General features: G+C 43.1%; 2 protein-coding genes across 5 annotated transcripts; both read left to right on the top strand.

Annotated features, from left to right (window-relative positions):
* Positions 1-5,231: 5,231 nt before the first annotated feature.
* Positions 5,232-8,013, top strand: LOC136753655 (phospholipase A and acyltransferase 2). 2 transcript variants are annotated; one of them, XM_066709945.1, is made up of 4 exons: positions 5,232-5,427; positions 6,628-6,748; positions 7,063-7,386; positions 7,837-8,013. In XM_066709945.1, the coding sequence occupies exons 1-4, from the start codon at positions 5,410-5,412 to the stop codon at positions 7,866-7,868; spliced, it is 495 nt and encodes a 164-aa protein (XP_066566042.1). In that variant the 5' UTR covers positions 5,232-5,409; the 3' UTR covers positions 7,869-8,013. The 2 variants fall into 2 exon arrangements, with proteins under 2 accessions (XP_066566042.1, XP_066566041.1); XM_066709944.1 differs by having other exon boundaries at positions 5,248-5,427; positions 7,063-7,367.
* A 63-nt stretch (positions 8,014-8,076) lies between these two features.
* On the top strand, positions 8,077-14,270 carry LOC136753651 (uncharacterized). 3 transcript variants are annotated; one of them, XR_010817447.1, is made up of 4 exons: positions 8,077-9,081; positions 9,682-10,152; positions 11,311-12,649; positions 13,460-14,270. XR_010817447.1 is itself a non-coding variant. In XM_066709938.1 (3 exons), the coding sequence occupies exons 1-3, from the start codon at positions 8,544-8,546 to the stop codon at positions 12,222-12,224; spliced, it is 1,923 nt and encodes a 640-aa protein (XP_066566035.1). In that variant the 5' UTR covers positions 8,077-8,543; the 3' UTR covers positions 12,225-14,270. The 3 variants fall into 3 exon arrangements, 1 of the variants encoding a protein (XP_066566035.1); XR_010817446.1 differs by having other exon boundaries at positions 11,311-12,831; XM_066709938.1 differs by having other exon boundaries at positions 11,311-14,270.
* The last annotated feature ends 155 nt before the right edge of the window (positions 14,271-14,425 follow it).

Here is a 14,425-nt window from a genome sequence, read left to right as displayed (position 1 = left end):
GATTTATTTTTAGTGCTTACCAGAACTACTCAGAGATTAGTTTGTGGGTTTGGAGTTTGGATCCCAATTTGGGATTTGGGATGTTCAACGTTTTTTCACCAACACTAGAAAAACTAGCTGCAAAATTAAACACTATAACTTCATCAGCATTGGCCTAATTTTTTTGGTTTAGCCTAACTGTGGGATTTAGTTAGTTGGTTGCTACTATTGTTACCTGTCCCACATGTTTGTTTACCATTTTTCATTGGTTTACCAATGAATTATATTTATAATTGTTCCAGAGTAATTTGTGTCCATACACACACTGAGTTGTAGCCAAAATCACATTTCTAGTTAATGTTCAAATTATTTAATCATATACACGTATGTAATCCTGGACAGGCCGCTAGTTTCCAATAAGCAACTAACCATGTCTGCATATTTTGTAGTTTTGATAAGTATACAAATTATGTATTGGATCATGGATCATGTAGAGTGTAAAGAGTTCATTATCATATTCTGTGCAAAGGGCTGTTTTGGAGTTGTTCTAGGAGTTTAAGAATTGTTCCATTTAAATCAAAAGCACGCCCCTAGTGCGTTTGTAGTTGTATTGCATTGTTCTCCTGGCATAACAACCAGAAGTATTACCAACAGAACATTTTAACTCGAAAAACAGAAAGAGAGAGAGAGACAAAGGAAATATTAAATTGGAGACATATTGGGCCTGGTTTTCACTTTGCCATGACTGTGTGCTAACTGCCCGTGGAATTAATTTATTATTAGAAGGGCAGATAGCTTACCCAAAATAAGGACCATCACCTCAGAAAGCTTTCGAGCCCTTTTGTCTGCCCCACTGACACACTCAGGAGCAGGCAAGGACACACTGACTTTTCTGCCATGTTGTCTTTACAGATCTGAATTACACCATTCCAGTCCATGGCAACGCTCCGAGGCTGGCCATCTCGAGCAATCATAACTTCAGTGTGCAGTGGAAAAAACACGCTCATCCATGGATAACTTATGAACCGCAGCCTTTACATTATGCATCATACATAGCTAGAGACCTTGACAGTGTGGTAGGGGGAGAGAACACTGTGATTATGATCTCTGTGGGGCAACATCTGCGGGCCTTCCCTATACAGATCTTCATCAATCGCATCATCAGTATCCGACGGGGAATCGAAAGACTGCTGCAACGGAGCCCGCTGACCAAAGTCTTCATCAAATATGAGAACACACGGCATTTTTGGGAATACATTACCGTTCACAATAACTGGCATGGGCATCTAAATAACTTGGCACAAAGAGAGGTGTTTAAAGGGCTGAAAGTGGGATTTGTGGATGCCTGGGACATGACAGTAGCTTCCAATGAGTTTGCAGTCCACCCTGCAGAAATGGTTATCAGCAACCAAGTGGCCGTCTTCCTCTCCTACCTCTGCCCCTCACATCCAGTGTCCCCTATACCTTTCCAGTGGTGAAACAGGGTCAGGAGTGTGAATTGTTCATTTATTTATATGTATGGGTAAAGGAAAAACAATTATTGTCCATCTTACCGTGGACAAAACCAAGAGTGTGAAGCTTTCCTGAGAAAAAATGCAGGTCATCTCATGTCATGTATAAAGGTGATTGGTTGATATTGGTCAAATATTGTGAAAAAATGCACAACCTGGAAAACTAAATTACCTGGAAACCTAAACCTAAATTGTTCAAAACAATGTTCAAAATGTCAAATAGTAAAATGAATATTCAAATATATAATTTTTATTGGTTGAAATATCAATACTTAATTCAGATATAATCAACTCAATGCCTTGATTGATTTTATTAAAACAAAAAAACTTGCTTTTTCAGTCTTGCCATTACACAATACATGTTAATATATTTTTCATAATACATACTAAAACAGATCATACAATGTATTTTTCAAGACCTAATTCATTACATATGCACAATCAGTGGTGCAGGTTTGGTTTCGGAACTGTTGGGGGGTGCATTTCGAATCATCTGCATCCCCCCCCCATCCCCCCCCATCCCCCCCTAAACCTTCATCTACATTCACAATTTATAAGACTTGTTGTGGTGCGTATCACAAGGTTAATACAAAAAGCGTTATACATTTCTTAAATTTGTGGCGTATTAATACTTGAGACTACGCAGACAAGACCCCGCTGATGCTGATTACACACTTTCAGTGGAAGAGCATCACTGTGTCACATGTGAGGCTGTCAGAGGGAGTAGCAACAAGGCAGATCAGTGGGGGGGCTGTTTCGGACTGTCGCTCTAAAACCATTTGACAAATGGAGATGCACCAAATACGCCTCCCTCTAAATCAAGCCTACATGTGAGGAATGTGCCTAAATGTTGAGACATGCTTTTTGTAGATTTCTGTAGCATCCCAAAAAGGAGCAAATACAAACAAATGATTGCTTCATAGACAAAACTGAAACAATTAATAAGAATATAAAATAATATAAGTAAATAAAGTACATTTTCCCTCTACATTAAAGTCTACACATCGCTGGGTCTTCTATAATCATCCTTTCATATTTCATGAACCATTCAATAAGTACAGGGTTTCGATGAGCCGTAATCGGATGAGACATAAGTCCAAAGTCCATTATTATTATTATAGGCTGTCATGGAGGCCTTGGCCCCCAACATCTCCATGAATTTCTCCACAGCCCCCTCCTCCAGGTATGGAACCCCTGGAGGGTGAGACCATGGACAGGCCGCTCCTCTATCCCCCTTACCTCTACTGCTGGCTGAAGCCGCCGCGGCATCTCATAGGTGGCTACAGGAGGCACCCTTCTGGTGAGCTGGCGGTTTCACGATTCCTCCCCTGTCAGACCCCTGTTCAGCGCCGATGTTTCTGGCCTTAGCTTATCTTTCTATACAAGCCAGCACCTGATCTAATTCACCCTCCAGCTGCAATGGTTCCGGGACTTTCTTTCTCACCACCGGCCCGTCGCAGCCGGAGGGAGGGCTGGCTCTCTCCTGCAAGACAGTCTTGGCTACACTGTCCTAAGACCCAGCTCCTGAGGCTCTGCTCTCCACTCTCACACGTGGGGGCGGTCCCCCATGGTGGGGCCCGATGTTCCAGACTCTGCAACCCCGGTTTTCACTGGAGGAAGGAGTGGGGCTTCTGCCCTGGCTCCAGCGAGGGGGGGCGGGGGGAGCTCGACTATCTTGGGCTTCCTCCAGAGAGGAGACAATGTTCAAATTCTTTGTAGTATTCACCTCTCTGTCCACCACTTTTCTCTCTTTCGTGCTCACCTTCATGGAATGGAATTGCTGGTCCGTGAGAAGGGAGACCCGACTCTATTCACGTACGACTGGGGACAGTTCTTATAAATATGGCCCTCACAGTCGTAGAGGCTGCAGAGTATCTTTTCTCTGCAGGCGTGTGTCAGATGACCTCCCTTGCACTTGCCGCAGACCACCGCTGTGCACTGGGCAACAGCGTGGTCTCGGCCCTGACACCGCTGCAGAGTTTTGACATCACGTCATAGTAGACCAGCCCCCTAGCTTCTCCTATCTGTATAGTATTGGGGAGGTAGCAGACCTTCTCCGGGTTCTCCACACTCTGTCTCAACCGGATCCGGCACTGCCACGCTCCCCCTCACACACCGTCCCCATCCAACACCTTATCTATTAGTGTGGAGAGCTCACTGAACCTTGTGAGCCAGATCTCCATGTCCTTGCCAGAGACCGTCTCACAGAAAAACTGCACAGTAACAATCCTATAATGTATATACGACAGGATTATCATCACAAAACCTGCCAGCTCCCTATATTTCTCTCTTCTATACACACTGTACCACTCCTCTAGCAAATCATGGTTGGCAAAACTTACCTCAAAGATGTCTCTGTCTTTATGTGGCAGCTTCACCAGACAGTTTAGGTCTTTTGGAGCAAAGCCCATACCTTTTTGCAGCACCTCCCTGCTGAACTGAAGTCTCGACATCCGCTGGTCTCCTCCACCTTCCCTGGTAAACTGCACCGCATGGACACTGAGGCGGCGACGGGTATGAAACTCAATCGCCACTTAGCTGTCTCCGTGGGGGGTTGGCCTCCTCTGCTTCTGGCCTCTCCCTGAAAATCTTAAGTAGGAGAGGCAAGACAAGGGCAGAGAACAAACAAAAAAACTAAACAAAACAAAGAAAATTTATTTTAACAGACATCGTGTAATAATACTATTATAACAGGTGTCCAATTGTAATTTACCTGTTAAAATTGACGATATTTATGCCAATCATGATGCACATTAGAGAGAGACATTGGACCTGTGTACAGCTCAGCTGACCATTTAACTTCATTTTCACTGGGACAAGTTTTAGAGGGGTTTTAAAAGTTACCCTTAATGTAAAGAAAGTCGAATGCCAATTGTGATTGATAACTAAACAGCAAACAAGCAATTCTGATTAATCGTACAGCCGCCCAATGAGCTGATCAAAATTTCAATTAATGCAATGTAGTTTTTAGCTGATTTTAATCTGCTCCCTCGTCCACTCCACGAAGCACACGGCGCGGAAAGGACGTGCCGGGAAGGGAGAGTGACAAGATTAAAATCGGTTAAAACCATTTAATCATATGCAGTGTGGGGTGGATAGTAGGTCCCCAGTTTTAAATGGTTAACTTTTAATCCTGGGCTCACCACATCTTATATTATTTTAATTGACTTGTTTTAGATGTATTATATTGCGGGTTCATCTTATCATGTTTCTTGTGTTTTAATGCATTTTAAATATATGTGCATTTTATTAAACTTGATTTTTACCGCATGCTTCCTTCTCCCTCCTTGACCCTAGTCCTACTGTTCAAATACTGGACCAGTTTAAAGGTGGTGGCAGGGGTTTAGCCTATCGAGTAAGCCAGACTAGGTTCAGGTTTAATCTATTATTAACATATAATTAATGTAACTAATTTAATCGGGAGAACGTGCATTTTTACCATCAAGTGCGATATGTTATTAATCCGTAAGAATAAAAGCACTTTTTTAAATTTGTCTTTATTTTATTGCAAACGGAACGTACTAAATGTAATATTAGTTAATGTCCAAATTGTGATTTTCTTTATTTATATGTGTATTACTAAATTCAGATGAAGAGAAGAAGAACGAGCCAATATGTCTGCGGCTGTACGTTAGTTAGGCCTTATAAATATTGGATATCGCACCTATTTGTATCGCTAAACCTTTACATTCAGGTATCGTTTGTTGTCATGTATGAAATCTGGTAAATGGTTACTTCATATATTTGGAGCACCTGGAAGAATCGTTCGACACCCGAGTTATCAGAATGACGTCATAAGCGTCCTATACCACGCCTGCAGCAGACATAGCCTACTTTAGAGAAGTAAAAGCAGAAACAATTGTAGTACTGGCACAACCCCCTGTCACTGTCTCTGGCAGAAATATGTCAAGTACGGAGTATGGATTACACCGAACAGGTAAGACCCTTTGTAACGTGCAGTTACCAAAATTGGCAGACTTTAAAAATACAATCTATCTCTGTTGTCAATGCATGTAAATTAATCGTAATTCTTTTCACGTCTGACTTGTAAAAAGAGAACTATGCACATTCACTGACATTGCAGTCTCATACATGGGAAATAAAAACACAGATTTTCTATTATTCAGAAAATTAGGTATTACTTTTTGAAATGTCTACCTCTGCGTTATCATTATATTTCTACGTTAACATCAGCCTTTAAGAAAACATTTACACCATTATTTTCAAGGCGCTACTAAAATCCTAAATACTTATCCTTTGTTAGGATGCAATATAAGTAACATGTTAAGTACATTTATGCATTTATTTTAGTTTTCCTATGACACTTTCACTTTTTATTAAAAGTTGAAATATAATTCAATTCAATAAAATATAACATGTATTATTGTGTTAATATTTATAGTTTTAATTGTAGAATTGTCTTGCTAATTGAGTCGTTTATATCTGGTGCCTTACAAACACACTAAACGAAATTAAAAGTTAAACAAAATTGAAGACAACCAGAATGAATCAGAGGCCAGTACATTAAGGCTACATGTAGTGTCTGGAATTATTTTAGCTAATTATATGTCTGTGTCCTATAGTGCCTTTTTTTTTTTGCATTACTAAAATAGTTTAAAATTCGTAGTCATCCAAAACAAAAGGGCCCTACCCACTGGAATGTAAACTAACTGCTTTAAATCTTGTTCAAACTCTATAAAATATGTGGGTTCATCTTTGTTTGTGATTGGGAAGAATAAACCTGTACCAGTAATACATCTGAACCTAGACCTTCCTATTCCCTATTCCCCTATTCTCACTCAGTTATAATGGTTAATTCTGCTTTTTTTAACCGTACACTAGACATAAAACCGACGAACAATGTTGTTCCCTCTCTTTTCATCTTCAGCACTATCACATTAATTAGAGTAACGCAAATTAGCTTATGGCCGCAGGCCCTATTTGATTTGTTGTGTTTTTAAGTCTGATCTATGGGGGTTGTGTGTGCTCCATTTCAAGCTTGGTGTTTTGTCTTCAGACAAATAATGGATTAAAAATAATGTAAACCCCGAATTTGTCGGAAAACGTTTAGAATGAGCCGTGCAAATCTGCCTGCCACAGTTGGATGAGTCAGGTGGTGTTCCTTCTGCTTTTGCAGGTTAGTCAGGTGATATCCACGGCTCGATTCGGGGACTTGATCGAGTTCTCGTACCCTGTTGGATATTCTCACTGGGGGGTCTATGATGAAGACGGGTACATTCTTCATTTCGCCGTGGCAGGTAAAATAAATGCTATTTTATTCCGGAATAGCAGATCCTAAATAACCATACAGTGAATTACGTGCGATTAATGTAATTAAATAATTAGACGAGTGTGTTAAATATGAATGTCATATATTTCAATTATCTTAATGCATTGATAGGCCAACTAGTAATCTCCGACTGGATACTTGCCTTCTTCAACCAAAGAAAGTAGCCTCAACTATCCATATAATCCTTTATCCGGATGACTGCAATGGATAAGATGGACCAATGCAATTATACGCCCAATGTCCCCCGGGCAGCACTGAGCGCGTTTCCTCTCTCCGACACAGACTCTTCGGAGAGTGACATGAAGAAGTGGTTTCGCCATTACCTACAGAAGATCGTCCCTTTGTCGGGCGACATCCTGCTGGGGGCCACCCAGATCAAACGCCAGCTCGTCGCCGAGGTCAACGTCCCATCCGGCGCCCAGGTCATGATCAGCAACAACAGACACAGCCTGCACCCTTCACCGGAGCAGGAGATCAGACTCCGGGCTGAATCTCTGCTGGACAAGGAGCTGCCTTACAAGCTCTTCACCTTCAACTGCGAGCATTTCGCCACCTTCGTGCGCTATGGGAGAGCCGTGTGCAACCAGGTGGGCCACACTGCGCAGGGTCAGTGCTTCCCTGGTTGTTTTGCATTGTTTTATACTTATTTATCCTGACACAGACCTAGAACAAATCAAAACGTGATAGCCATAGTTTATTTGATATCAAAATGCCACTTTCTACTTTTAAATAAAAGTGGGACTGGGTACAAAGTTGTAATTTTCTATTTAAATGTAAATGAATAAAAAGGGTCCAACTAGACACTTTCCTGAACACATTTCGATTTTGTTTGATTGTCTGCGTCCTTTTTTTCGAATGAGTGTGATGTTCATTTTAACACATTTTGATCTTGTTCCATCTTACTACTACTACTACTACTACTACTACTACTACTACTAATAATAATAATAATAATGTATTGTGTGATGTTTCAACGTGTATAAACTTGATAGCTGGTCGTATCCGTATGATTATATGTGCATTTAGGCTTAATATTTGTTCTTTGTTTTCTTGCAGATTCCAGGGAAAGACAAAAACGAAGAATGTGAAAAAGCCACGAAAAAGTTCCAAAGTTTTCTGAATGGCTGAAGAGGCTGAAAGTGGAAGAAGCAGGTCGTCTGGAGGATACATGTTTGTCCATTAGAATATATGTTCTGTAATTATTTTTTATATTAAATAAAACTATGGAAGTCACGCTTTGAGTGCTGTTTCAATATGATTTACCATGTAAATCAATTGTGTTAATCAAAGAGGTGTATGGAATTATCCTTTTTGTTTTTAATCTTAGTTTGATGGTTGAAGGTGGAGGTCTTTGCAAGGGGGCGCTCTTCCCAATGACTATGCGTTGCTCTCCGTGTGTGCTGCTCTTTAGAAATGCAACCAGGAAGAAAAAAAAACAGAATATTTGTGGACATTTCTGTAGTAGTCAACTCGCACAAGTCCTCACCTGCATGGGATGGATAGAGCAGCACCATTTCTATGAGTTGCACTCAATTCATGTGTACACTGGGATAGGGCTCTGTATTGCGGAAAGTAACACTAACCTAAAAGTACTAACTGCAAGCGACGTGTTAGGCTACAGGACTGAATGCGCACACATGGGTTCGCTTCTGGACAGAAAGATGTTACATTAAATGTTGTACTTCGTCCAATGAAGAAGAGAGCACATTCGTTTGGCTCCGCATACCCACAGTGTACAGCCCAGCCCGGCCCGCTGCTCCACTATGCACGGCGAGGGGTCCGTACCCGGGCACAGGTCGCGCTGCCACCCGGCCAGCGCCGCCGCCAGCTGCGCGACTCCCTCCCCGCCGAGAAGCGCCTTCTCCGGCGACCAGGAAGTCATCCGAGCCGACGCGCTGCTCAAAGCCATCATGTCGGAGCTCATCGACAGCAAATTCGCCCTTTTCCAATTCAAAATGGACCAGAGCGGCCAGGAGTTGACCAGCTTGAGGCTCCGGATGGAAGTGGCCGAGAGCGAACTGAGCGCCCTGCGGGGATGCGTCCTCAGTGCGGCGGCGAAGGGTGCGCTCAAGCCGCCTGCCCTCGCTGACACCCCCGGCCTCGGCAGTGCGTCTGGCCAGCAGCGGACACAGCGGGCTTCACCACACAGCCCACTGAAAGAAAACAACCCGTGCCCCGTGTTGGCATCGCAGGATGGGCACAGACATCAGTGCCAGGATGAGGCTGTTGGAGGAGACCTGACCCCGACCTGCGGCAGCGATGACAGGCGTGTCGACAACAGCAGTCGTGCACCGCAGACGGGTAAGTTGACCGTTTCAGTCCTGACAAGACCGCTGGTGTGGGGACTTTCTCCCCGCCAGGGTGGAAGTATGTGCAGACAGTCAATAGAGTATGATCTATGTGATTTATTATTGAATTATTGTAATGTTCTTTAGTTCCTTGTATGTGGGTTTTTATTACGGGACAGAAGCAGCTCACAATACAGTATTTATCACTTAAATAGTATTAATGAGATGTTTAGAGTCAATGTGTTTCAAATGATTCGATGATGCATTATTTTTTCATGTGCATTAGAGTTTATGGGGATTACAGATCAATCGTAACAACTGTAAGTAATGCATGTATTCTTGTGAAATTGTGTTTAGGGTTCGAGTTCTTTAATTAGAGTTCGATAACTCACATTATGACTTGGACACTGGTGTAGTAGGCTTCTTTAACTTTCTTTAACAAAATAGCTGGGTATATAACCAACCATATAAATGGGTACCAATCTAAATCACTTTGCATTCAAGCGTCTGCAAAATAATAATTAAATATTATACCATGTTAATTGATGTCTCAAAGACCTTCATTCCCACCGAGCCTCTAGTTGTTATAAGCTATTTATTTGTTTCTCTGCAGTACCAGACTCGGACACCCAATGTGACAAGAGGGGAGAACCGTCTGTAGAAACAGAAGTAAAACCTGACTTTTCAGCCGAAGGCAAATTGGACCGCCGACAGACGAAAACCCCAGAACCGGAGTGTAGAGAGAGGAGTGGACATGAGCTAAAACCTGACCACATTAAAGTGGAGGAAGACCCCGACATGGATCTGGACGTAATAGAGCTATCCATTTCCGAATCGGACTTGGTGGACGCGATCTGTGAGCCACAGCCCGTGAATGAGAGCAGTGTAGCTGGGCAGAGCTGCACCGAGGGCTCGGTCTTTCCAGACGGGGTTCCGAATGGAGGAGCTACGGAAAACGTTCTGGATTTACGTCACAGCAATGGTGTCTGCGATGGAACTGCATACAAGGAGCCGCATCAGGATCCTGCAACTACTGCGTCACAGAGGAGTGCGATGATGTCAGCAGCAGCGGGTGATGTAACAAGTGAGTGAGTGAGGCAGGGAGGGTTTAAATATATACATCATTAAAACCTTATTATTATTATTGATATATAATGTTGAATCTGAAAACTTTAAATGTCAGTCAGGCTTGAAGCATATTACAAAAATAAACTAATATTTGTATTAAATTAATTGGAAATGACTTAATATAAAAAGTACCTATTGTTTCTTCAGCCAGAAACATTTAGGCCCAGTGTGTGTTCCCGAGTGACTTTAATGCTTTGTTCTTTTATAGGTGAACCACAATTTGCATGTAAATGTCTAATGTTTCCTTATATTTAATGGTGCCTTACAAGCAGGAGATGCTTTGCTTACAGTGATGAATATAGAGCACAATTGCCTGAAGTAACCTTGTTTTAAAAAACAAAACATAAAATGAAAAATACACGATTGCTTAAACATGAACACCTCTGGGTCAGTGTTAAGTTACTCAATAAGCATGATTCTCCCAGTTCATTAAACTACCAGCTGTATGCGTTTGTAGTTGTCTTAAATTGTAGTGTGCAGTTTTTATTACATTTCCTGCCCAGTTCTTTTCAGTTGCAGTGCAATTTCACTCTTTCATTTCTTAATGTAAAGTTCTCAATTGCTACAGTTGTTCAATTCAACTAGTAACAACTCTCTTTGATCCACCTGGAACCTATCTATCAATATTCATACATTTTACTCCTGAAAGTTCAAACTTCAAGTTCTTCTGTTGCACCTGTCTTGCATCTGTGTGAAATGGGAGGAGGGAGGTGTTTTTGATTGTTATAGGTCATTAACCCACAGACTAGTTCAGGCACTTGATTGGTTCAGCAGTCTTGATGGACATTTGTCTCTATCAGTGTCAAAACACAAGAAAAACTTTTAAAAAGTGAAAGCTGAATAGAAGCAACAAAAGATATGTGCATTCTCCCCATTCATTAAATGATCAATTGTCCTACCATATTAGAAGTCTTGTGACAAAACTCCAAGCATGGAAGGAAGCATAGACACCTCCTTATCCATTCATTATGCAGGGACCTGAGACCGACAGCAAAACAGAAATGTATATTTACTCCAGCAGTAAAGATCCTTGCCTTAAGCATTCATTACCTGCAATGCCAACACTAGATAATAACAGTTTTTCTTCCCCCTCTCTCTTGTCTCCTCCCTGAAGTGAAAACAGAGCCATTCTTGGAGCTCCCACAGTGTGAAGAACGTGAGCAAGTCCTCCCCACTCAAACAGCCAGCTGCCATGCCCCTGCCCCAGACACCGCCCCTGCCCCCCTGACAAGACAACAGTCCCCCGCGGCCACCATTAAGTTGAAACGCAACCTGAAAACCTACCAGCCCATCCCAAACTTGTCTGCCCTTCCCTTACTCCCTTCCATGATTTTACGCCCTCGGAAGGACTCGGAAGCAGAGAAAGGCTTACAACAACCTGTAGAACAAACCCAGGGTCAGGGTGAAGATGGCTTCGCCATGGACACCCCCGATCCTCCCATAAACATTCATCAGAGGTACCCCAGGGATGCCTCCCCAAACAACCTCAGTGTCCCCCAGAGCCTCAGAAGGTCCCGGGTGCCCAGTATGTCAGTGGCATCTGGTGACCTCTACATCTGCACCGAGTGTGGGAGGACCTTTAAACTCCTGGGGAACCTCAAAGCCCATCAAAGGTTGCACGCTGGGGACGGAAGACGGCAAAATGTGGGCAACAAGGATATTGACGAGGCTGGTAACCCCAGGGAACCGGTGTACCATTGTACGGAGTGTGGGAAAGGGTTCCGCCACTTTCGCAGCCTCCAGCGCCATTGGAAGACCCATACTGGGGAGAGGCCTTATCACTGTGGGGAGTGTGGCAAGGACTTCCACCTCCTGGAGTCCCTAAAGGCCCACCAGCGGATCCACACTGGGGAGCGGCCACACATCTGCCCCCAGTGCGGCAAGCGTTTCAGCGAAGTCCAAAACCTCCGGGTCCACCTGCGCATCCACTCTGGGGAGACGCCTTACCCCTGCCCCCAGTGCGGGAAAAGCTTCCGCCAATTCCAGCACCTCAAGAGGCACCGGCTGGTCCACACCAAGTTACAGTAGCAGAACCCTGTATTGGGGACTCTCTTCTGCTTTTGGTTTCCCAGAAGAGCTGGCAGTTTTGGGGTAGTCAGTGGAGGGGACGGGAAGTTGTAGTTTATGGGTTATGGATTTTACTGTATTTATTTATTTTATTGGTCTGGTGTGTTAGGATTTTAAATGAGAGGCCAACCAAAGCTCAAGTAGAACAGGAGCTATAGACTGAACTTAAATGAACTGCCATGGCTGCTGGTGAATCCAGAGAAGCCCTCCAGTGAGGGGGTGGGGGGTGCACAACCGTCCAAGCTGTCGTGTGGCTGGGGTCTCCTCGCACCATTATGCACTACAACTCCGGTGTCTTCTTCAGCACCTGCATGTTCAGGCTGAGAGCAGTTTCCAGCAGCATCTGATCCTTCAGCTGGCGTAGCAGATAACCGTTGACTTTGACAGTGAGTGTTTTGGAAAACGTGTGCCCTCCTGAAGAAGGATAGAGTTGTAGCGGTGATCCTCGTTGAGATATTGCCCATTCTAAATCGAGGAGAAAATAAGTGGCAGATTCCAAACTTTATAACTTACCTGAGAGAGAGAAGATTGTAACATTATGAACACTGCTTTCCTTCCACAAAGAAAGGTGACGGTTGCACTACTGAAAAATCTATGCTTGTTATTGAAATATAATACAGAAAATTGTACTTTGTGGATTTTTTCTGAAACTTGCACTAAAGCACGCAATCACAAGGGGTGGGATGAAATAACAAAGAAGTGAACAGCATTAACCTACTTTGTGTGCGGTCTGTAGAAGCTGTGTAGAAACGATTGAAGACTACGCTAAAACAAATATTTAAGAGGAAACGTACTGTAGGAGACCCTCACTCAAAACTTAAACGCTGCACAGGATTGGTTATTGATATCTTTGGGAGGAGTCCTGATGTTTTGGGAGATTGCCAGTGGGTGGGACAATGGAGTATCTGCGAGCCAGTGGGAGGCTCTGCTCATCTGCATCAGTGACAGTGGCCCTGTAGTCCCAGGCCAGCAGTCTCAATGGGAACTTAAATCCTACTTTAGGCTGGGGGTGAGGAGGCTAACTTTTCAAGCTAAGTCTTAGTCAGTCTAATGGCTTAGACTAGTCTAATATAGTTTTAAAACTGGCCTCAGTAGCTGGATACTATGGCTTAATCAAGCAGGTTTCTGACATGGTGATAGCCTTAGCTGTGAAGGATCTCATTCATTCCTTGATTTGTCTTTCTGTTTGTGCACAGACACTGCCTATGTGGAAAAGAACAGGAGAAAGACAAGACTGTGTTAGAGAAGACCTGCGGCCTTTGTGACCACAACACAGTGTTGGGACTCTCCAGGAATGATTGTAGCACTTTTTGAATTGTCTCCTTATTTCCACTGCCAATGTGCCTCCTCTCTGCTCTGCATGGATGGACTATTTTCTCAGGTGGCTGAAAGCTGTACCACTAGCTAGCCACTTTTACTGTTGCCCTGCTGGTCATATCATATTGAAGTTCTGTCCTCTCGTGTCTTGCTCCCAAATCTGAAGGCACTTCTGAAGCCAGCTTGTGAGGCTCCCTTTGGAAAAATGTTCCCACTATAGTGAAGGTTTTGGTTCTTGACTGCGTTGAGATGAACCATTTAAAATCAAATAAATAGTGCAGGAAAAGCTGGCAGCGGGTTGTAGAGGTAGAGTGAGGGGACTAATTGGCACTTCCAAAAAAGGGCGAGAAAGGGGAACAGTTACTGGTGATTTTCATTTGTCAATAAATAAAAGGGAGAGAGGACATTGATTCGTATTATTCTGATACACAGACCTGAGTTGACAGCATAGCAACAGCAATCCACAGTTTTAATGTGAACAAAGTAGCCTGACGTTTTTGTCCCATGTCACCAGTAAGAGAAATGTGCATGTCTGTAGGGACGGGGGAGCAGGAGCAGTTATAATAATACCTACAGCTGTAGTTATATGATTTCTAAGATTTAACCATTTTCATTTTATCCTCTGCATAAAATAGGATAACATCAAAACTCAAATGAATACATTACCTGAATAAAATTACTTACATTAAACTGTGTTGCATTTCTGTTCTGTTTTACTTCCACTCTGCTCTTCTGAAATTGCCAGAGTGCATTACTGCATTGGGAAGTCAGACTGCTTGCAGGAATTATGATGGTAATGCTGCTGTAGTATCACTGCTATACATTTACTTAACACTATCATGTAC

The sequence above is a fragment of the Amia ocellicauda genome, chromosome 7, assembly GCF_036373705.1.
Source record: "Amia ocellicauda isolate fAmiCal2 chromosome 7, fAmiCal2.hap1, whole genome shotgun sequence".
Lineage (NCBI taxonomy): Eukaryota > Metazoa > Chordata > Actinopteri > Amiiformes > Amiidae > Amia > Amia ocellicauda.
This window is presented reverse-complemented; position numbering and strand designations above follow the sequence as displayed.